General features: G+C 40.1%; 1 protein-coding gene across 1 annotated transcript in view; it reads left to right on the top strand.

The window, feature by feature from the left end:
* Positions 1 to 24,083, top strand: part of ATP13A5 (ATPase 13A5) — a 119,980-nt gene that overhangs the window by 17,738 nt on the left and 78,159 nt on the right. Inside the window, exons 6-7 of the mRNA XM_064589789.1 lie at positions 3,937 to 4,006; positions 10,769 to 10,903. Coding sequence (XP_064445859.1) covers positions 3,937 to 4,006; positions 10,769 to 10,903 — 205 coding nt within the window. The remainder of the gene's footprint in view (positions 1 to 3,936; positions 4,007 to 10,768; positions 10,904 to 24,083) is intronic.

The following is a 24,083-nucleotide window of genomic DNA, read 5'->3' on the forward strand; positions in this document are numbered from 1 at the left end:
TGGATTGGTTGGTTGCATGATATCAGATTAATTTCCTAAATGGATATGAGCTTGCCTTCATGAAAAGCAAGGATGCAACATGAGAAATAAAAGAAGGAGGATCACAAAACTCTCTGATAATGAAAAGCCACAAAGTCTAAATAAAACGTTCTTTTTAGGCTTCCTAGCAGCCAGGCAAAGACGGAAAATGCACACATTTATGTAACTGTCATTTTTTAGTAGCAAAAAGGCAAATCAGGACATCAGGAGAGATTAACATTATCCTGAAGAGAAATTTTCAGGGGGCCTCAGGAAGAAAATTGTTCTAGGAGATCCCTTGCTCCTATCTTCATTCACTCATGAATTGGATGCCTGGGAACTCTTTCTAATTCTATAAGCCTGCTCCTTAAAAATTCCAAAGTTCACAGAAGTAGGTCATGTCAGAACCCCCTGGATTAACATTAATTATTTAGAAAACTTCAGGTCTCCCTCCCTGCCAAGGACTCCATTGGTGACTTATCAGAATGGAATCAGAGTGGTCATGTGTGGTTTGAAAAAGCTCACCAGTGATTCTGACATGGTCCTCCTACCTCCTTGAGGACCCCCCACTCTAGGCTTCACCATCTGGAGCTTAAAGTGCCTAGCACACAACATATTCTCCATAATTATTTGGTGAATAAATTAATAAATGAATGAATGAACAAATAATCAAATAGAAAAGGGACATATACCATCCCAAAAGAAAGTATTCCTATTCATTCATGTTTGGTTATTCAGAAATAAATACATCCCAACAGCTTTACTATTGTGGAATGGTTGCAGGAAAGCTCAGTGATCCTTCAAGTGCAGTTCAGAGCCAACCCAGAAATGCCCTCCACAGCTTCCCTGTTAAGAAATATTTTTGGAGAGGGACCTTCTGCCTCCAAAGAAATTATCCCCCTAATGGATAGTTCTGAATGTTAGGCAAGTCTACATAATTTTATTCAGCCTATTTAGTTCTATAAGGCCACCTGGAATAATTCTAGGGCCCCTTTTCCTTGCCGTCTTGTCAGATTTCCAAAGTAAGGATGTGTAATCTCCTCTGTTCCTTGGAAATTTCCTCACGTGACCCAGCTTCAAGCCTTCCATTCCTTCTGGTTGCTCAGCCATTGGTCAATGTCCCTGAAAATCCTGCTTGGCTTGTGCTCAGATTGAGATGAGTACATGATCCCTAAATACACAATACCTTTTGGCAAGAAATAATGGAAAATATCAAGCAGCAAGGGGCATGCCAGGCTGTGATCCAAACGTGGCTCAGATAAGCCCTAAAGAGGATGATCTATAGGCTCCTATTAATCCGTTGGGTTTCAGTCCTCACTGGAGCTGAGCTCCTCTCCTTTTGATAGTAACACCAGAAACCATCTCACCAGACAGAAAAAGATGAAGAACATCGGGCACTTGCCTTGTTTCTTTCTAAACTGACTTTGCACAACTGTGTGCTTCCGTAGTTCTATAAACTGGGTTTTCAGCCTTGTTAGGGGAGAGAGAATTCTAGACATGGCTCACAAATGTCCTCATTAATTAATTCCAATATTTAGAGAACATTCTCTGTCATACAATGTACCTCTCGATGCTAGAAAAACAGTTGAAAAGCTCCATCCCTGCCACTAAAGAGGATCTGAGAAATTTGAGGAGAAAGATATATAACCAAATGCTATAATTCAAAGAGGTGCCTGCTATCACTAAGAAAAGGAGGCATATTGGAAGAGAGAAAAATACAGTTAATTGTGCCTGTGGGACCAAGGAAGACTTGAAAGATAACTGGCATTTATTGAGAGCTTGTCATGCCCTTGGCACTTATGCTAAATGCTTTACATGTTTATATTATATGTTACTGCTAGCAATTTTATCAGGAATGTATTAGCAAACCCATTTTATAGGTAAGGGAACCGAAGCTCACCCCTCATTCATTCAACAAATAATTCTTGAGTGCATTATATGTATTAGGCCCTGTTTTAGGCATTTAAGATATATCAGTGTCCTCTAGAAGCCTATATTATAGGGAATGATACAGTCTCTTGTTGCATGGTTACTAACATGTAAAAAATAAGGTGCAATTTCAGATTATCAACACACTATAGAGAAAAATGAGATACGGTAAGGAGATAAAGAGAATCTGATTTGAGTATCAGGGTGGCTGTTTTCAATAGAATTATTAAGGAAAACTCCAATAAGGAAGTGCTATTTAAACAGAGACCTGAATGAAATGAGAGAGTGGCTATGCAAAGACGTAGGGAAATCCAGTTCCAGATCTAGGGAGCAGCAAAGGCTTAGCTGGATTCACATCCAGGTCTGTTAGATCTCAAATTTCTCCACCATTAGGCTGTATCATCAGATTTGACTCTCAAAGGCTGAGTGGGCCTTTATAAATTGAAGAATGTGGGAAGGGCATTCCAAGCAGAGAGAGAAAAAAAGAGAGAAGACCAAGTTTGGGATTTTGAGAAGTTCTGACACTTTGACAACAATAGGTTATTTCCACAGATTCCAGAAAGGATCCTGAGCACCAAAGTGGCTTGAGTTATGGTCTCTTCCCAGTGTGAAGTTTGGGGACACATGACATTCCAAACCCAATAGTACATGCTGTTTGACCTTTCTGTCTTCCAGCATCCCTGCACCTCAGTGTTTTCACACATGGAGTCAGAAGACCCTAGTTTGAGTCCTCTTGGACCCGTGCAAGCAATAATTGTACTTGGAAAGGCATGGCTTGGAAGTCAGACAAACTTGGGCTCAGCTATGTCACACCTTAGATCAAGAACCCATCATGCAAATTGCACCACTGATGCTCACGGAGTGTGAAGTGGAGGCATGGAGACCAGGGTGTGAATCCTGGATCTGCTTCTTTCCAGCTCTGAGACTCTGGGAGAATTGCTGACTTTATCTGAACTTCAGTGTTCTTTATAATAAAGAGGATAATATGAAATCTCATAGGGGTATGGTGATTACAGGAGATAATACATATAAAAGGCTAAGTGCAGTTTCTGGCAGTCACCTCTGCTTAAAAGTTGTATCGTCACAATTAATAATAGATACGCATACTTTTGGGAAAACACCCAAATGAATAGGTTTTCCCCTTTGGCAAAATGGAGATATTGTCCCTTTCCTTTGGACCACTGTGACAATCAGATGAGAAAATCTTGTGTGAGAACTCTGTAAATTGTAAAATGCTACACAAACACAAGAGCTTCTTTTTAGAACATACATAGTATGAATTTATAAAGGGTCAGTGTGAAGAACATATATCCTCTTCCAGTTCATTGGCTCATTCTTTCATGTATTTATTTTCATATACTAAAGGCCTGTCCTACGTGCTAAAGAGACCAGGGTAAGATGGACTTGATCTCTACCATTAAGAGCAATCTAGAATGTCTGAGAATTCTAGGAACATCCTCACATCTGTGTTTTTAGCTGTTCTTAAAATATAATTGAATTATTTAAAAAATAACTCAAAATGCCTTACTAACTTCATTTTGATTCTTTTTTTTTTTTTTAAAGATTTTATTTATTTATTTGATAGAGAGAGAGACAGCAAGAGAGGGAACACAAGCAGGGGGAGTGGGAGAGGGAGAAGCAGGCCTCCCGCTGAGCAGGGAGCCCGATGCGGGGCTCGATCCCAGGACTCTGGGATCATGACCCGAGCCGAAGGCAGACGCTTAACGACTGAGCCACCCAGGCGCCCCACTTCATTTTGATTCTTGAGTTACATTGTACTTAAGATATTTTTTAACTAGAAAAACAACTTTGCCCATCATGCACTTTTATTTTAAAAATATGTTAATATTTTATGATGTGTACGTTAATTTTCGATTAAAGGCACAAAGTGCCTAGAGGGTAGAGCAGTGACTTTTGCTTAGTTTGGCTTATACTCACTTACCAATGAAGTTGTAGTTGTGGTACTAATAAGTGATCATTCTCCTACAGAAGATTAGTGTGCGGGCCCAATGCCATTGAGGTAGAAGTCCAGCCCATATGGAAGCTGCTTGTTAAACAGGTAACTAACTGTTTTCATCTATTTTTGAAAAACATTTTTTTGGTCCTTTACTTTTTACTTCCTGGTACTCAGGGGAATTTTAGGCAACATATAGATAATTTGATCTGAACAAAATTTGTGTTTCATATAACTTCCTTTTGTTACTCCCTATTATCTTTAGTCTATGCTTTTCCTGTCCATAGAGGCTTTCTTTTCTTTTCTTTTTTTTTTGGTATTTCTTTTTTGTAGACATATATTTCTTTCTTTATATTTTTTATTATTATGTTCAATTAGCCAGCATATAGTACATCATTAGTTTTTGATGTAGTGGTCAATAAATATATATATTTTTATTCCAGAATTTTTAAAAGATTTATTTATTTATTTATTTACATGAGAGAGAGAGAGAAAAAAAGAAAATGCAAGTGGGAGGAGGGACAGAGGGAGAGAGAGAATCCCACGCAGACTCCCCACTGAGCATGGAGCCCATTGTGGGGCTCAATCTCATGACCCTGAGGTAATTACCTGAGCCAAAATCAAGAGTCAGACACTTAACCAATGGAGCCACCCAGGGGCCCCTATTCCAGGATTTCTAACTGGTCCTTTTCAACAACCACTTGTTTTAAAGTAAAATCCACTTAAAAAAATCCAATCCCAGTGTGAGAGACAGATTCCTGTTTCATGTTTTTCCATTTGTTTTGTTTTCTTAAGTTTTTGATGGTGGTTGTAATGGTGGTGGTGCTGGGGGTAATGTTATTACTTTTTTTCTTCTCAGATAGTCTGAACTTTTTATTTTATTTTATTATGTTATATTATGTCAATCGCCATGCATTACATCATTACTTTTTTTAACTATTTTTTTATTATGTTATGTTAATCACCATATATTACATCATTAGTTTTTGATGTAGTGTTCCATGATTCATTGTTTGCGTATAACACCCAGTGCTCCATTCAGTACATGCCCTCTTTAATACCCATCACCAGGCCAACCCATTCCCCCACCCCCCTCCCCTCTAGAACGCCCAGTTTGTTTCTGAGTCCATTGTCTCTCATGGTTTATCTCCCGCTCCAATTTCCCCCCCTTCATTTTTCCCTTCCTACTATCTTCTTCTTCTTCTTCTTTTTTTTAACATATAATGTATTATTTGTTTCAGAGGTACAGGTCTGTGATTCAACAGTCTTACACAATTACCTCTATGATCTTTTTGACTACTTTCAATGTATTAGTTTGGTCTTTCTCATGTTACTCTATTATGTCAGTTTTCTTGAGAATGACTTTTTTCTTTGTTAGTGGGTTTATTTATTTATTTTTTTGGAATATTTTCTTTGGGTTCCTTGAAGTTATTATTATTAGTGGTGGTGGTGGTGAGCTCCCCTTAAGTGGGACTTCTCCTGCCTCCATTTCTCTCTTTCTCTCTGTGTTCACTCGCCCTCCTAGGTGGCTCTGAGTTTGCCTGCCTCTTAGTGGTCCCCATAGCTTCCAGTTCAGAACCAGGGTCTCTCCTGGGGTTTGGGGCTCTGTTTCCCAGGATCTAGTAGACATAGGCCCTGAGCTAGTTGGGGTTTGGTCAAGTTCACAGTTGCACCATGAACTCTGTTGTTTCCCACTCCACCCTCTGCTAGGTTGTGACTTTTCTTGGCTTCTGTTCTGGGGCAGGAGGCAAGTCTGGTTTGGTCCCCTGCCAACTGTGGGACACTGTTGGTCTTATTCCCCATAGAACTGAGCTCCTAGCCATCACTCTCCAGTACTTGTGTGGAACCCAGTGGGCTGATCATGCCAGCCTCCTCTCCATGCTGCATGTTTCTAATCTATTTCTAATTCACAATGATGGACATTTTGTTTATCATGGTCATGTTTTTCAAAATAATGTTTTGTTAGACTTTTTTTAGAGCAATCTAAGGTTCACAGAAAAGTTGATTGGAAGGTACTGAGATTTTCCCATCTACCCCATGCCTCCACATATGCACAGTCTCATCCACTATCAAAAAGCAGGCTGCTTTTTAAACTTTTTATTCATTTTCAAACTGCCAAAGATTCCCCCAGGTGTCAATTTGGTCTATATTGAAAGGGGTGGTAGTATTTTCTCTGCCTACTTACTAGGCCTTTAGTAGGAAAAAAGCAGATAAAAGTATGTCATATTTGGTTTCAAAAGAACATTGAATAAGAGAACTAAATTAATTATGATGGTGTTGTTTCTTATACAAGAAGTATTTAACCAATTTTCTACTGAGTTTATGTAAACTCAAAATCATATTATCATTAGTGCATAATCTACAATTAGAGCATTTTATACCAAGCAGACAGAAGAGCTATAATTTGTAAGGAAAGCATGTTGCAATGGAAATAATAAGAAACATTAAGGAACAAAAGCTTTGTTAATGTACAAAATATATCCGAGGGTTTCAGGAACTCGTAAGATACAGCCTATTAACTTATTAATGGGATGTCAGTTCATTTTGGGGACTAAAGGAGAAGTTTATTTAACATGTTAGAGAATTATAGAAAGTAGGGGTAAAAAAGAGTGGCACTGGCTTTAGATAATATCTCATCTAATTCATAATCATCATAAAGAGCACTTCATCTAGAAAATAATCCTTGTTTTGCTCAGATGGGCTCTTTAATTTACGCAACGTGTATACATATATGACTCTAGCTCCTCAGGTTTGCTCTCTCTGCTGTCATTATTAATAGTGGGGTCAGCAGGACCAAAATGGGGACAATAGAGGGATTAAAAAAAGTTAAAGGTTTTATAAAGAGACCAAAAACTGTGTGCATGGATGACCAGCTTTGGGCTGGGGATACATTCCACCCATGGTTTTCACCACAACTTTGGGTACAATGATCCCTCCCTGTTCAAGGGCAGATCTGTGCTGACTTGACTGACTCTCAAAGCATCTTGCTAAGGCCTGTGACATGGAGAGTCTGTTATTTTTAAATGACCTGGATAGAAGTGCAGTCTTGCATTTTCCTCACACACCTTGACTCCATCTGCAGCATGTGATCACATGAGGAATGCAATAAAAATGGTCAAAGTTGAAGTTTGTTTTAAAAAGAGACTATATCATGGTTCTCCTCCATTATGGGTATATATTGTTTAAAAAGATAAGTTGTTAGACTTTGTTATTGATAAAATATTTTTCCTTTTTTTTGTTTTTAAAGATTTTATTCATTTATTCGAGAGACAATGAGCGAGAGAACATGAGTGGGGGGGAGGGCAGAGGGAGAGGGAGAAGCAGACTCCCTGCTGAGCAGGGAGCTCAAGGAGGGACTCCATCCCAGGACTCTGGGATCATGACCTGAGTCAAAAATAGACACAGAAGGAAAGCTTCCAGACTCATTTATTTTTTGAAACAGCTTCAGGAGAATAGGTATTATTTCTTCTCTGAATGTTTGGTAGAATTCCCCAGGGAATCCATCAGGCCCTGGACTCTTGTTTTTTGGGAGGTTTTTGATCACTGCTTCAATCTCATTACTGGTTATTGGTCTATTCAGGTTGTCAATTTCTTCCTGTTTCAGTCTTGGTAGTTTATAGGTTTCCAGGAAGGCATCCATTTCTTCCAGATTGCTTAATTTATTGGCATATAGTTGTTGATAATAATTTCTAATAATTGTTTCTATTCCTTGGTGTTAGTCATGATCTCTCCCCTTTCATTTATAATTTTATTAATTTGGGTCCTTTCTCTTTTCTTCTGGATAAGTGTGGCCGGTAGTTTATCGATTTTATTAATTCTTTCAAAGAACCAGCTTCTAGTTTTGTTGATCTGCTCTACTGTATTTCTGGTTTCTAATTCATTGATCTCTGCTCTAATCTTAATTATTTCTCTTCTAATGTGTGGCTTAGGCATCATCTGTTGCTTTTTCTCCAGTTCTTTAAGGTGTAAAGTTAGTTGGTAAATTCGGGATTTTTCTATTTTTTTGAGTGAGGCTTGGATGGCTATGTATTTCCCCCTTAGGGGCCGCCTTTGCAGTATCCCATAGATTTTGGACAGATGTGTTTTCGTTCTCATTGGTTTCCATGAATTGTTTAAGTTCTTCTTTGATTTCCTGGTTGACCCAAACATTCTTAAGCAGAGTGGTCTTTAGCTTCTAAGTGTTTGAATTTCTTACATTTTTTTCTTGTGATTGAGTTCCAGTTTTAAAGCATTATGGTCTGAGAATATGCAGGGAATAATCTCCAGTCCTTTGGTATCAGTTGAGACCTGATTTGTGACCCAGTATGTGGTCTATTCTGGAGAAAGTTCCATATGCACTCAAGAAGAATGAGTATTCTGTTGTTTTAGGGTGGGATGTTCTGTATATATCTATGAGGTCCATCTGGTCCAGTGTGTCATTCAAAGCTCTTGTTTCTTTGTTAATTTTCTGCTTAGATGATCTGTCTATTGCTGAAAGTGGAATGTTGAAGTCTCCTACAATTAACGTATTATTATCAATATGTCTCTTTATTTTGGTTAACAGTTGGCTTATGTAGTTGGCTGCTCCCATGTTGGGGGCATAGATATTTACTATTGTTAGATCTTCTTGTTGGATAGACCCTTTAAGAATCATACAGTGTCCTTCTGTGTCTCTAACTACAGTCTTTAGCTAAAATCTAATATGTCTGGTATGAGAATTGTTACCCCAGCTTTCTTTTGAGGTCCACTGGCGTGAAAGATGGTTCTCCATCCCTTCACTTTCAGTATGGATGTATCTTTAGGTTCAAAATGAGTCTCTTGTACACAGCATATGGATGGGTCCTGTCTTTTTATCCAATCTGCAAACGTGTGCCGTTTTATGGGAGCATTTAGGCCATTCACGTTGAGAGTGATTATTGAAAGATATGAATTTGTTTTCATCATGTTGCCTCTGAAGTTCTTGTTTCTATAGATTGTCTCTGTAAATTTCTGTTCTATATCACTCTTGGGGTCTTTCTCCTTTTATAGAACCTCCCTTAATATTTCTTTCAGGGCCAGCTTGGTGGTCACATATTCTTTCAGTTTCTGCCAGTCTTGGAAGCTCTGTATCTCTCCAACCATTCTAAAGGATAGCCTTGCCAGATAAAGTATTCTTGGCTACATGTTGTTCTCATTTAGTACCCTGAATATGTCTTGTCAGCCCTTTCTGGCTTGCCAGGTCTCTGTGGATAGATCTGATGTTATTCTGATGTTCCTCTCTCTGTACGTAAGAAATCTCTTCCCCTTAACTTCCCTTAAGATGGTTTCCTTGGTTCTAAGATTTGCGAGATTTACTATTACATGCTGGGGCTTTAGTCTCTTCTCCTTGACCTTGGGAGGGGTCCTCTCTGCCTCTAGGACACGAATGTTTGTTTCATTCCCCAGATTAGGGAAGTTCTCAGCTATGATTTGCTCAAATATATCTTCTAGTCCTCTCTCTCTCTCCACCCCCTCAGGGACCCCAATAATTCTGACATTGGAACGTTTCATGGCATCACTTATTTCTCTAATTCTGTTTTCATGGATTTTAAGCTGTTTTTTTCCAGGCCTCCTCCTGTTCCTTCTTTTCTATCAGTTTGTCTTCTATATCACTAATTTGTTTTCCTGCCTCGTTTACCCTAGCTGTTAAATTATCTAGATTAGATTGGATCTCATTGATAGCATTTTTAAGTTCTGCCAGTTCAGCTTTCATTACTGCCCTTAGAGACTCTATGTTGCCATTGATCGACTTCTTCATTCTAGCTATTGTCTTCATAACTGTTACCCTGAAGTCCATTTCTGACATCTTGGTTATATCTGTATCCATTTGTAAATCTGTGGCAGAAGTCACAGTCTCTGAGTCTTTCCTGTTTTGGGGTTACCCCTCTTAGTTGAGGGGGAGGACCGTTTTATAGGGACCTTAGGGTTGTTTGCCTCTTGTTCTTCCAGCCTGTCTTCTGGGGGAGGGGCCTGCCATGTTGTTACTCAGGCAACTTTGTTTGGGCACAGTTGCCCTGCCCCCTGTGGTGGGGGATGGGCTCAGTGAAAACCATTTTTGGGGGGCTTTTGTTCTCTGGTGCCTTTCCCTGGTGGCTTTCTGCGTCTCTTCTGAGAGTCAGAGCAGAAGAGACTGTTTCCAACCCTCTGCCTCAGAGCAGAGAGATCACAGTCTGTTCTTGAGTGAGCTCTCCAGGCCACACTGTCTCTGTTTCTGTCTGTACTGCTAAAACCCCAGTGTCCTGGGTTGTGGGCCCCACAGCCGCACTCCCAGCCCTTGCTTCCAGGTCCAGGCACGTCTCTCTGCCCTTTGTGTTCTAAAACCACCAGCCACCCCAAGTTCACACACGCAGCCCTGCTACTCCAGGTTTCAGTCCAGGGGGCTGCCCTAAAGTCCTTTCCCCACTGCTACTGGTCTTCAAATCTGTGCCCTGGTCCCCAGGGCAGGAGGCTTTTGCGTTCCTGTGTTGTTTCACCTTCCCAGCTCAAGTGCTTATGGCAGCTCCCTTCCATTTATCTTCCAATATCACATGGAATCACGGCTCCCCACTTCATAACTTGAAACCAGCCGCTATGGATATTCTGTTTGTAGGGATCTAGATATATCTTCTTACATCTTGGGCTGATTTCATGGGTGTTCAAAGTGGTCTGGTAGATATCCAGCTCAATTCAGGGGAATGGTTAAAATAGGGTCCCCTACTCCTCCACCATCTTTGCCCTCCCCCCTGAAATTGAGTTCTAAGTGAGTTCCTAAATATTAGAGATCATTGTGTGTTGTAAAAAATGAAAAAAAAATTCTATAAAGAAATGACATCATCCTGATTGCCACTAAGATCTATGGAAATGACTCAAATGCTGTTTTTTTACCTGCAGGTTTTAAATCCATTCTACTTGTTCCAAGCGTTTACCCTAACTTTGTGGCTGTCTCAAGGTTACGTAGAATACTCTGTGGCCATCATCATCTTGTCTGTTATCTCCATTGTCTTAAGTGTGTATGATTTGCAACAGGTAAGAGTTGAAATCACAGTGGGATTCTATTTAGCTTCTGGTGCCCATGCAGCAAAACCTACAGGATTTCCACTGAAAGCAAGGAGTTGCTTTGTTAATCTTATGTCATAAAGCAAAAAGCAAGGTCTTAGTCAATGAGGGATCTCACGAGGAGGGCTTCAGGACTGGCAGGTAGATGAAAATGTCCTTGCAAAGTTCAATTATCGACTGAAGGCTGAATGGCATACTATGTTTGAAAAGACTCTGAGGTTGTGTCTGAATATGGTGGAAAAGAATGCTATGATGGATTAATGTTGCCAGTGTAGTAACTTTCCATTATTGTTCATCTTATAGCCATTTAAAGCTTTCCTTCTTTTCAAAAATCAGTCTTATAAATGATATAACAATGCATTCTGAAATAGAATTTTCCTGAATGTTACTTAAAACTCTGTAGCCCCTGCAAGTCTCAGCTTCCCACAGCATCTTTCTAGACAATGTTCTGTGACTTTGCTTAAGAGTCATCAGGCTGAATCATGAGGCCACTCCGAAAAGATGTCTCGCTCTATTTATTGTATATTTTGGAAAACTTGAGTGTGGAATTAGCTTCATTTACATGGGCTCGGGGGCATGCAGTGGTACAGCACGATGTGTCAGTCTGTCAATCCTACTGACCTGTTGAAACCATCTTGTCTCAAACTTCATCCTTCATTGAGAGGGAAGGAAACTAAGATCCAGAGTATGTTCCAGGTCAGAAAGTGAGTTTGTGAGACAGTCGGGCTTCTGGCTCCTCATAAAATGAAATTCTACTGCGTGGGTAATATTTCCACAGCAGAAAGCCAGTACAACAGCTTGGGATGGAAGTCAAACGTAAGTGTGAGAACAGAGACGAATTCTGTATGTCTGCAGAGTAAGCTTTGGGCACATGTCAGTAAGGCAGACATGGGGTGTTAACACAAGCCTCACTGAAAGGGAACTTTTATTCCAACTATATTTCAGTCAATTAAATATTAGGTCTAATATTGGCTCTTTATCTGGTTTTAGATCCTACAAATTTTGAGTTATGAAATGTTTGATGAGAAATGAAAGAAAGGCAATAAGTATGTAAAGAGTTAGAAAACAGGTTCTAAAAATGAGAAGTTAAATGAATGGAAATACTTTGAACTAGAGAGTGAAGATGACAAGGGCTTTGTTTTGTTTATTTGTTTGTTTGTTTTTTCCTTTTTAAAAATGAGTGCCTAGGTGTTTTTTCACAAACTAATTTAAATCACAAAAATGTTAACAGTGAGCAGTAAACTGCCTTTGATGGTGGCAAATACTTTCTTCCTGGCTGCCAAGTCAGGAGGAAGAGTGACAGTCCTTCTGATAAAGTGTAAGCATTTGAGCAAAAGCATGAAAATAGACACCGGGGCAATAAAAGATCTGACACATTCTGCCAGCCACAGTAGGAAACTATAGTGTCCTAAGCTTTTACCTTGGTCATATGATAAAGGTATGTAATGTGAAGCCCACAAATAGAATTTCTAGTTTCTGGATTTTGAGAAAGCTTTGCTTTAATACAATATTTAATTTGATACCTGCAAGCCATTCATACAATTTCTGGCTTAAGTCAAACATCAGTGAATACAGTCCTTCCCCCATGTCCTTCATTCCACTGGAGAGACATCTACATACACTCACCCAAATATATCATCCCAAACCATCTAAATGTTCTCAGGAAAAATACAGAGCTCTCTGAAGACTTTTGGCAGGGAGATCTTACCTAGTCAAGTTAAAAATCTCCTCTTTGTGTTACTTGATGGTATTATAATCAGCTTCCTCATCTATAAGAGGTGTGTGTGTGTGTGTGTCTGTGTATGTATGTGTGTGTGAGTGTGTGTGTGTTGATGTTATAGTTGAGAGAATTAAATGAAACCACGAATTTGAATATTTATATTCCTGGTACATAGTAGACACCAAATGTTAATTCTTGTTATCACTGGTATTACTGTTGTTGTTTTTATTATTATGTCTGTAGTGGGGAAAGTTGACAATGGACAGATGGGAGGGGGCACAGAGATGGAAGAGAGGAGCCCTATAGCATGAACAAGGAAGCATCATAGGAATATGGGCTCACTCGTTGTATGACTCTCGGGACTCTGTTTTCCCTGGGATCACTTTCCTCAGCTGTAAATAGTGGAGGCTATACTCTATTTTTTTTAGGTCTCACCATAAGGTTTCTATTATTTTGCCTGGGCCACAAATAAGGAATGAAAAAAAGCCCATGAAAACTTCAGAACGTTAGCGAGAGATTTTCTGACCACTAATAATTTGGGAACATGCGTTGTAGACTAGAGTCAATTCCTATTGGACTGTATTAGGTGTTAGCCTACTTATCCAGATAAACAACTCGGGTCAGGATGTGTACAAATAATAGAAACCTATTTAAACTCTCCTGATCATCAAAGGGATATATATATATTATAAATATGTACCAGTAGCTCATAGAATCCAAGGACATAAAGTGCAGCTGACTTTAATAGGGGCTGGACCCATGAACTTGGGTTATTCTCCCCAGCCTCCTATTCTTTGACAGGCATGAAATTCAGTACACATATTTTGAGGCAAGTGTTCTCCCTCCCTCCTCTTCTCTGATAATTGAGAGCACCCAGAGCTCTGGCAGCCTGCAACAGTTTGTTCCAGGTAGCTCTCTCCTTCCACTGACACACATAGTTGGAACAGGGGTCACCTGACCCTGTAGAAGCCAGTCCATCAACAGGAATGAGGCCAACATAACTTTTTGCCTGGGATCCAAGCCTAAGGGCTTGAAGCTGTCTGTTATACTCTGTTAGGAATGTGACCTAAGAAATGCTGCCTAGCTAGGATCAGAATGGGTACCTTTGAGCCCTGTGTGTGGACAAACAGAGAAAACACCTGTGCAGAGAGAGAGCAAAAGAATAAGCCAAATACACAGTGAGACACAGAGGTGAGCAATATGGAGTCCAGGGGAGAGGGAGAGGTGAAGAAGAAGGAGAGGGTAGAGGGAGAGGGAGAATGAATGACCTGCTCCTCATAATATTTCCTGTTCCTGTTTGGAGCCCTTGGGAACCCTGGCTTCACTTCCCACCTTAGGTTCGTATGACATCCCTGCATCTTCACAAATTCTCATCTGCCTAAGCAAACTTAACCAATTTCTGTTACCTGTAATCAATGGGTCCCAAGTAAATGTGGTGTTACCACATGCTATGTTACGCCCCCTAGAATGTTTCCACATATTTCCCCTGACTTAAATACTGTTTTTGTTCCACACATTTCCCATCTACATGTTTATGACAAATTTAATCTCCCTTTTAAAATTTCTTTATAATGTCCATTTCTTCACTTAGAACTTAGATGTAACTGTGTTGAGGGAAATGGAAAAGAAATACAGAGATCCCTGTGTGGGAGCTGGGGGAAGGGTTACAGAAAAAATAGGTTTGATTCTTCACACTAGAGGGCAAGGTTTCAGTGAGAGAATTACTCAAGATTCCTAAGCTCTTGACCTATTAAATCAAAATATCCAGGGTAACAAGAGGAATCTGCCCTTTTTCAGTTTCATAACAGGTGATTGCTATGCATGCTTAAAGCTTAAGAGCTGTTGTTCCAGAGGAATCCACCAAAGGACAAATTCAAGCACCAGGATCCCAAATACATCTATTTAGTTATTTATTAATGTCATCATCAGCTGGACATATTTTTCACTCTTTCTACTCTATAAGATGCACAGAAATACTAGTTTATATGGAGATTTATTTATATATTTATTAATTTGTTTTATTAGAATAGGAACATACTTTGTATATTAATCTGGAACTTGTATTTTTCACTTTACAATACATATAATGGCCATACACCAAGTAAATAAATAATTCTAAACCATCTTTAAAACTAATGGTGTGGCATTCCATGGTATATCATAATTTATTCAACCATCCTTTTATTTATGGAAAACAAGGGGTTTCCTCTCCAATTTTTGCCACAACTATGCTGAATTACACACAACTACAATATAGATGTGTCTTTATATATTAGTGTTCACAATTTTTTTTTTTTAGCAAAGCAACCAAAAGCCAGGTTGTTGTATCAAAAGATATGTATATTTTAGATGTTAATAGATATTGAGATATTATTTTCTTCAAATAAAATAACAGCAACATATGAGAGTATCCATTTCCCCAAATCCTCGTCAGCATTTGGTGTTATATATTGATGTTTAAAATTTTTCAAGCTAACATATTTTTAAAAAATTGTGTCCCATTGATGTTTTTTTTTTACATTTTTTAATTCTTATGTTAATCCCCATACATTACATCATTAGTTTTAGATGTAGTGTTCCATGATTCATTGTTTGTGCATAACACCCAGTGCTCCATGCAGAATGTGCCCTCCTCAATACCCATCACCAGGCTAACCCATCCTCCCACCCCCCTCCCCTCTAGAACTCTCAGTTTGTTTTTCAGAGTCAATCATCTCTCATGGTTCGTCTACCCCTCCGATTTTCCCCCCTTCATTCTTTCCCTCCCGCTACCTTCTTCTTCTTCTTCTTCTTTTTTTTTCTTAACATATATTGCATTATTTGTTTCAGAGGTACAGATCTGAGATTCAACAGCCTTGCACAATTCACACTGCTTACCAGAGCACATACCCTCCCCAGTGTCTATCACCCAGTCACCCCATCCCTCCGACCCCACCCCCCACTTCAACAACCCTCAGTTTGTTTCCTGTGATTAAGAATTCCTCATATCAGTGAGGTCATATGATACATGTCTTTCTCTGATTGACTTATTTCGCTCAACATAATACCCTCCAGTTCCAACCACGTCGTTGCAAATGGCAAGATCTCATTCCTTTTGATGGCTGCATAATATTCCATTGTATATATATATATATATATGCCACTTCTTCTTTATCCATTCATCTGTCGATGGACATCTTGGCTCTTTCCACAGTTTGGCTATTGTGGACATTGCTGCTATAAACATCGGGGTGCACGTACCCTTTCGTATCCCTACTTTTGTATCTTTGGGGTAAATACCCAGTAGTGCAATTGCTGGATCGTATGGTAGCTCTATTTTCAACTTTTTGAGGAACCTCCATACTGTTTTCCAGAGTGGCTGCACCAGCTTGCATTCCCACCAACAGTGTAGAAGGGTTCCCCTTTCTCCACATCCCTGCCAACAGCTGTCGTTTCCTGACTTGTTAATTTTAGCCATTCTGACTGGTGTGAGGTGGTATCTCATTGAGGTTTTGATTTGGATTTCCCTGATTTCCGAGCGATATTGAGCACTTTTTCATGTGTCTGTTGGCCATTTGGATGTCTTCTTTGGAAAAGTGTCTGTTCATGTCTTCTGCCCATTTCATGATTGGATTCTTTGTTCTTTGGGTGTTGAGTTTGATGAGTTCTTTATAGATTTTGGATACTAGCCCTTTATCTGATATGTCATTTGCAAATACCTTCTCCCATTCTGTCGGTTGTCTTTTGGTTTTGTTGACTGTTTCCTTTGCTTTGCAAAAGATTTTTATCTTGATGAAGTCCCAATAGTTCATTTTTGCCCTTGCTTCCCTTGCCTTTGGCGATGTTTCTAGGAAGAAGTTGCTGTGGCTGAGGTCGAAGAGGTTGCTGCCTGTGTTCTCCTTTAGGATTTTGATGGACTCCTGTCTCACATTGAGGTCTTTCAACCATTTGGAGTCTATTTTTGTGTGTGGTGTAAGGAAATGGTCCAGTTTCATTCTTCTGCATGTGGCTACCCAATTTTCCCAACACCATTTGTTGAAGAGACTGTCTTTTTTCCATTGGACATTCTTTCCTGCTTTGTCAAAGATGAGTTGACCATAGAGTTGAGGGTCCATTTCTGGGCTCTCTATTCTGTTCCATTGATCTATGTGTCTGTTTTAGTGCCAATACCATACTGTCTTGATGATGACAGCTTTGTAATGGAGCTGGAAGTCCGGAATTGTGATGCTGCCAGCTTTGCTTTTTTTTTTCAACATTCCTCTGGCTATGCGGGGTCTTTTCTGGTTCCATACAAATTTTAGGATTATTCATTCCATTTCTTTGAAAAAAGTGGATGGTATTTTGATGGGGATTGCATTGAATGTGTAGATTGCTCTAGGTAGCATTGACATCTTCACAATATTTGTTCTTCCAATCCATGAGCATGGAACGTTTTTCCATTTCTTTGTGTCTTCCTCAATTTCTTTCATGAGTGTTTTATAGTTTTTTGAGTACAGACACTTTGCCTCTTTGGTTAGATTTATTCCTAGGTATCTTATGGTTTTGGGTGCAATTGTAAATGGGATCGACTCCTTAATTTCTCTTTCTTCTGTTTTGCTGTTGGTGTATAGGAATGCCACTGACTTCTGTGCATTGATTTTATATTGTGCCACTTTACTGAATTCCTTTATGAGTTCTAGCAGTTTTGGGGTGGAGTCTTTGGGGTTTTCCACATAAAGTATCATATCATCTGCAAAGAGTGAGAGTTTGACTTCTTCTTTGCCAATTTGGATGCCTTTGATTTCTTTTTGTTGTCTGATTGCTGTGGCTAGGACTTCCAATACTATGTTGAATAGCAGTGGTGATAGTGGACATCCCTGCCGCATTCCTGACCTTAGGGGGAAAGCTCTCAGTTTTTCCCCATTGAGAATGATATTCACTGTGGGTTTTTCATAGATGGCTTTTATGATATTGAGGTATGTACCCTCTATGCCTATACTCTGAGGAGTTTTGATCATGAAAGGATGCTGTACTTTGTCAAAAGCTTTTTCTGCATCTATTGAGAGGATCATATGATTCTTGTTCTTCCTTTTGTTAATGTATAGTATCACGTTGATTGATTTGCAGATGTTGAACCACCCTTGCAGCCCAGGGATAAATCCCACTTGGTTGTGGTGAGTAATCCTTTCAATGTACTGTTGGATCCTATTGGCTAGTATTTTGGTGAGAATTTTTGCATCTGTGTTCACCAAGGATATTGGTCTGTAATTCTCCTTTTTGATGGGGTCTTTGTCTGGTTTGGGGATCAAGGTAATGGTGGCCTCATAAAACGAGTTTGGAAGTTTTCCTTCCATTTCTATTTTTTGGAACAGTTTCAGAAGAATAGGTATTAATTCCTCCTTAAGTGTTTGGTAGAATTCCCCTGGGAAGCCATCTGGCCAGGGCTTTTGTTTGTTGGGAGATTTTTGATGACTGCTTCAATTTCCTTAGTGGTTACAGGTCTGTTCAGGTTTTCTATTTCTTCCTGGTTCAGTTTTGGTAGTTGATACATCTCTAGGAATGCATCCATTTCTTCCAGGTTATCTAATTTGCTGGCATAGAGTTGCTCATAATACGTTCTTATAATTGTTTGTATTTCTTTGGTGTTGGTTGTGATCTCTCCTCTTTCATTCATGATTTTGTTGATTTGGGTCATTTCTCTTTTCTTTTTGATAAGTCTGGCCAGGGGTTTATCAATCTTGTTAATTCTTTCAAAGAACCAGCTCCTAGTTTCGTTGATCTGTTCTACTGTTCTTTTGGTTTCTATTTCATTGATTTCTGCTCTGATCTTTATTATTTCTCTTCTCCTGCTGGGTTTAGGCTTTATTTGCTGTTCTTTCTCCAGCTCCTTTAGGTGTAGGGTTAGGTTGTGTACTTGAGACCTTTCTTGTTTCTTGAGAAAGGCTTTTATTGCTATATACTTTCCTCTTAGGACTGCCTTTGCTGCATCCCAAAGATTTTGAACAGTTGTGTTTTCATTTTCATTGGATTCCATGAATTTTTTTAAGTCTTTAATTTCCTGGTTGACCCATTCATTCTTTAGTAGGATGCTCTTTAGCCTCCATGTATTTGAGTTCTTTCCGACTTTCCTCTTGTGATTGAGTTCTAGTTTCAAAGCATTGTGGTCTGAAAATAGGCAGGGAATGATCCCAATCTTTTGGTACCAGTTGAGACCTGATTTATGACCTAGGATGTGATCTATTCTGGAGAATGTTCCATGGGCACTAGAGAAGAATGTGTATTCCGTTGCTTTGGGATGGAATGTTCTGAATATGTCTTAAGCCCATTTGGTCCAGTGTGTCATTTAAAGTCTTTATTTCCTTGTTGATCTTTTGCTTAGATGATCTGTCCATTTCAGTGAGGGGGGTGTTAAGTCCCCCACTATTATTGTATTGTTGTCGATGTGTTTTTTTGGTTTTGTTATTAACTGCCTTATATAATTGGCTGCTCCCATGTTAGGGGCAGAGATATTTACAATTGTTATAACTTCTTGTTGGATAGACCCTTTAAGTAGGATATAGTGTCCTTCCTTATCTCTTATTACAGTCTTTGGTTTAAAATCTAATTTGTCTGATATAAGTAGTGCCACCCTAGCTTTCTTTGGGTGTCCATTAGCATGGTAAATGGTTTTCCACCCCCTCACTTTCAATCTGGGGGTGTCTTTGGTTCTAAAATGAGTCTCTTGCAGACAGCATATCGATGGATCTTGTTTTTTAATCCAATCTGATAGCCTGTGTCTTTTGATTGGGGCATTTAGCCCATTTATATTCAGGGTAACTATTGAAAGATAGGAATTTAGTGCCATTGTATTGCCTGTAAGGTGACTGTTACCGTATATTGTCTGTGTTCCTTTCTGGTCTATGTTGCTTTTAGGGTCTCTCTGCTTAGAGGACCCCTTTCAAGATTTCTTGTAGGGCTGGTTTTGTGTTTGCAAATTCCTTTAGTTTTTGTTTGTCCTGGAAACTTTTTATCTCTCCTTCAATTTTCAATGACAGCCTAGCTGGATATAGTATTCTTGGCTGCATATTTTTCTCATGTAGTGCTCTGAATATATCCTGCCAGTCCTTTCTGGCCTGCCAGGTCTCTGTGGATAAGTCTGTTGCCAAACTAATGTTTCTACCATTGTAGGTTACATATCTCTTCTCCCGAGCTGCTTTCAGGATTTTCTCTTTGTCTCTGAGACTCCTAAGTTTTACTATTAGATGTTGGGGCGTTGACCTATTTTTATTGCTTTTGAGAGGGTTTCTCTGTGCCTCCTGGATTTTGATGCCTGTTTCCTTCCCCAAATTAGGGAAGTTCTCTGCTATAATTTGCTCCAATATACCTTCTGCCCCTCTCTCCCTTTCTTCTTCTGGGATCCTAATTATTCTAATGTTGTTTCATCTTATGGTATTGCTTATCTCTCGAATTCTGCCCTCCTGATCCAGTAGTTGTTTATCTCTCTTTTTCTCAGCTTCTTTACTTTCCATCATTTGGTGTTCTATATCACTGATTCTCTCTTCTGCCTCATTTATCCTAGCAGTTAGCGCCCCCATATTTGATTACACCTCATTAATAGCCTTTTTGAGTTCAACTTGGTTAGATTTTAGTTCTTTTACTTCTCCAGAAAGGGTTTCTCTAATAACTTCCATGCTTTTCTCAAGCCCAGCTAGTATCTTTAAAGTGATGATTCTGAACTCTAGATCTGACATTGTACTAATGTCCATATTGAGTAGGTCCCTGGCAGTCGGTACTACCTCTTGTTCTTTTTGTTGAGGTGATTTTTTCCATCTTGTCATTTTGTGCAGAGGAGAATAGATTAATGAGAGAACAAAATGCTAGCAGAGTAACAACGTCCCCAGAAAATATACTCTAATCAAATCAGAAAAGACCTGAAGCAGTGGGAAAAGAAAGGGAAAGAGAGACAAAAGGAAAAGAAAAAAAAAGAAAAAGAAAAAGATAAAGATAAAAACAAACAAAAACAGACAAAACAAAACAACAACAACAAAAAAAAACCCAGAATGTGATCAAATATGATCAGGCTGGTATATAGATCAGTGCCACACACTAGACTTTGGGTGTATTTTGGTCTGTTAGAAGAAAGTGCCTCCCAAAATTTTAAAGAAAGAAAAACTTATATATGTACAAAAATAAGGGTTGAAATGATGAAGGGATGGAATATGACTGTAAAGATGGAAATTATAAAAAATTTTATAAAAGGAATTCATAGGAAGTTGTTTGAAAAAAGAAAGAAGAGGATTTAAAAAAAAAAAGGGAGAGAATGTGATCAGGCAGGGGAGTAGAAAAAACCATATACTAGAGATTTAGGGTATATTTTGATCTGTTAGAAGAAAAGATCTCAAAATTTTAAAGAGAGAACAACATATATATATATATATATGCCAAAAATATGGGTAACTACTATGAAGGGATAGAATATGACTCTAAAAATGAAAAATAAAAATGTTTTTTAAAAAAGGGATTGATAAGATGTTCGTTGAAAAAGGGAAAAGGAAAAATTCAAAAAAAGAAAAAAGAAAAAAGACAAAAAGAAAATTAACTTTGCAAGACTAAAGAATCATGGTAAAAAAGCCATGAATTCTATGTGCTGTATTCCCCTAGAGCTGGAGTTCTGCCATTCTCATTGATTGGTAAACTTGGTCTTGGCTGGCTGCTCTCGCTGATCTTCTGGGGAGGGGCCTGTTGCCGTGGTTTCCAAATGTCTCTGCCGGAGGCGGAATTGCCCCGCCCTTGCCCCCTCCCGGGTTTGCTCTCCGGGGCTTTTGTTCCCTGCGAGCTTTCCGTACAGCTTTGGAGGCGGAGAGTGAAAATGGCGGCCTCCCAATCTCTGCCCTGGAGGAGCCGAGAACTCGGGGCCCCGCTCCTCAGCGAGTCCCCAGAGAAAAGCCGTCAGTCACTCCCGTCTCCCCGCTCTCCGGCCGCACTCCGTGCTCGCCCGGCCTGTGACCGCACGTTTCTATCTCCGGTACCCGACCCGGTCTGGAGTCTCCAAACCCAGCAGATCCCTGCGGTGCCCTCCCGCGCGGCTCCTCCCGGGGGAGGAAGGTGAGTCTCCCCGGATCTGCCGCTTGTTGGGTCCCTGCCGGAGGAGCAGGGGCCCACTGTGCCGCGGATCCCGGTTTATGGCAACCCCGAGCTGAGAGCCCGCGCCTGGGCTCCGCCTCTGCAGCCGGCTTCCCTGCTCCATTACCTGGGAGCTCGGCCGCACTCAGGCACCCCCGGTCTTTCTGTGACCCCGAGGGTCCTGAGACCACGCTGTCCCGCAAGGGTTCCACCCCCCACTTAGCCAACGGAGTGACCTCCCTCAGCGGAGCCAACTTTTAAAAGTTCCGATTTTGTGCAGGAAGACAGCTTATTCCTCTATCACTTTCAGAAGCGGCCGACGGAGTCCCCTCCCCCGCTGTCTATCCTCCCGAATATCGCCTCGGGTTCACTTCTCCGCACATCCTACCTTCCAGAAAGTGGTCGCTTTTCTGATGAGAGAGTTGTTGCTATTCTTTTCTTCAATCTCCTGTTGAGTTCGTAGGTGTTCAGAATGGTTTGATTCCTATCCAGCTGAATTCCTGAGAGGAGACGAAATCCAGGTCTCCAACTCCTCTGCCATCTTGCTCCGTCCCCTCCATTGATGTTTTAATTACATTTTGCTGATTAGTGAGATTAGACACATTTTTCTCTAATAGATATTTGCATTTTTCTTTTCTGTTTACTGTCTCTTTATATCCATCATACATGTGGAAGAGTTTCATTTTTTAGTCTACCTTTTTTCTTTTGACCGTGACTTTTCCCAGATATTTAAAAATGTATGTAGTCAAATATGTTTCTCTTTTCCTTTTCTGGGTTTCTGGGTTTCCTGTTTTGCTTATCAAGTTCTCCTCTTGAGTAGGTATGCTCTGTTTTGCCATTTGTCATTTTCTTAATGTTTATTTTAAAATCCTTAATTAATCTTGAACATTCAGGTTTTACATCTTAATAATCCCTAAATGCCTTTGCTTAAAATAGTGACTGGCCTGGGAATTTCATTTGCTGGCAGTACTGAGAAAGAGTTCTTTAACAAGGAGCCACTAATCCCATTAGCATTCTCTATTTGTTAACAGAAGCTTATCTGACCCACCTGTAAGGCATCTTGCAACACTATAGGACATGAGCAAGTTTCCTGAAACTGTATCTTTGCAGTTTAAGTCACAAATCCTCAACAATCAATATTTCTTTAGCACTTTACAATTTGCAATGGACTGCCACATCCGCAACAGATATGCTTGTGTGGGGCAGGGCAAACTCTAAAATGATATACTTGTGATTGTTGTATCCTCCCACCACCTGAGAGGGAGGGACAGGAACAATCAGGGAGGTGAAGTGCCTTGGTCAGACTTGCCATGTAATAGTGCCTCTACAGACCATGGCCAGGGTTCCTGACTCCAAGTCAAGTGCTTCATACCGTCCCACTGGGCAAAATTTCAAAGCGACCTATGAGTTTCCTTGCAGCAGTAAATGATTGTTTGATAATTTTATTACAATAAGATTGGGGAAGGGGGTTGCCAGGAATGGAAGAAGCATCTCTGGTCATCTCCAAATCCTGCTGAACAAATACCAGCCTTGGAAAGTTGCAAGAGGGGAAGTGTTGGCAGGAGCGGAATAAGCTGTCTTCCTGCATCTTCTCTAGCCCCAAATCGTGCTGCAAAGAGAGAGCAATCTGGCCTAAGCCAAGAAACACCCCGTGGCAGCCCCTACCAAGTTTGGTGCAGGTGTGAGCGTGAGTTGAGTTGGCATTCAACTGTCTTTATACTGAGCTGTATCACATACTGCATTGCTGGCTCCACAGGAGGCTGCTAGAAATAGCGCGGATGGTATCTGACCCACAGTGCGTTGCCTTCAGTCATGACTAAGCTGGGCTCAAAAAGATACTTGAGTTAATGCCCTCATTACTCATCTCTGGAGGAAATCCAGCCACAGCAAACACAAGGACACACAGCAACAGATGCCGAATAATAATAATATGCAAATTAGTCTTGGGGGAAACTCATCCTGGTCCCACTAAACAGGGACTGGAGAAACCAGAGGGGGCCTAATGAAAATCAGGCAGGGAGTTTCCAAATCACAGCAAGCATCACAGCCCTTGCTTTCTCCTAAATGGTTGGTTGCCATAGAAACCTGTGTTTGTAGAGTTTCCCGGTACATTAGCTCAAAGAGAATGCTTACATTATCCTTCTCCAGTGTTGTTGGGAGAAGTAAAATAATTCATTTCTATTAAATAAATCTTTGCTGAGGGCCTACTATGTGGTAGACTCCTGGGATACCTGGATGAGTACTTGGCGTTTCTTTGAACTGCCTTCTTCACAGGGGAGACCTGACAAGAAAACAGCTGTAATGGAATGTGATCAGTTCACTAATACAGGTGGAAACACAGAGAGTGGAACAATTAATTCTTTCTGGGGA

Source organism: Mirounga angustirostris, unplaced genomic scaffold, assembly GCF_029215605.1.
Source record: "Mirounga angustirostris isolate CCGP_5_RB_7025 unplaced genomic scaffold, mMirAng1.0.hap1 SCAF_1, whole genome shotgun sequence".
NCBI lineage: Eukaryota > Metazoa > Chordata > Mammalia > Carnivora > Phocidae > Mirounga > Mirounga angustirostris.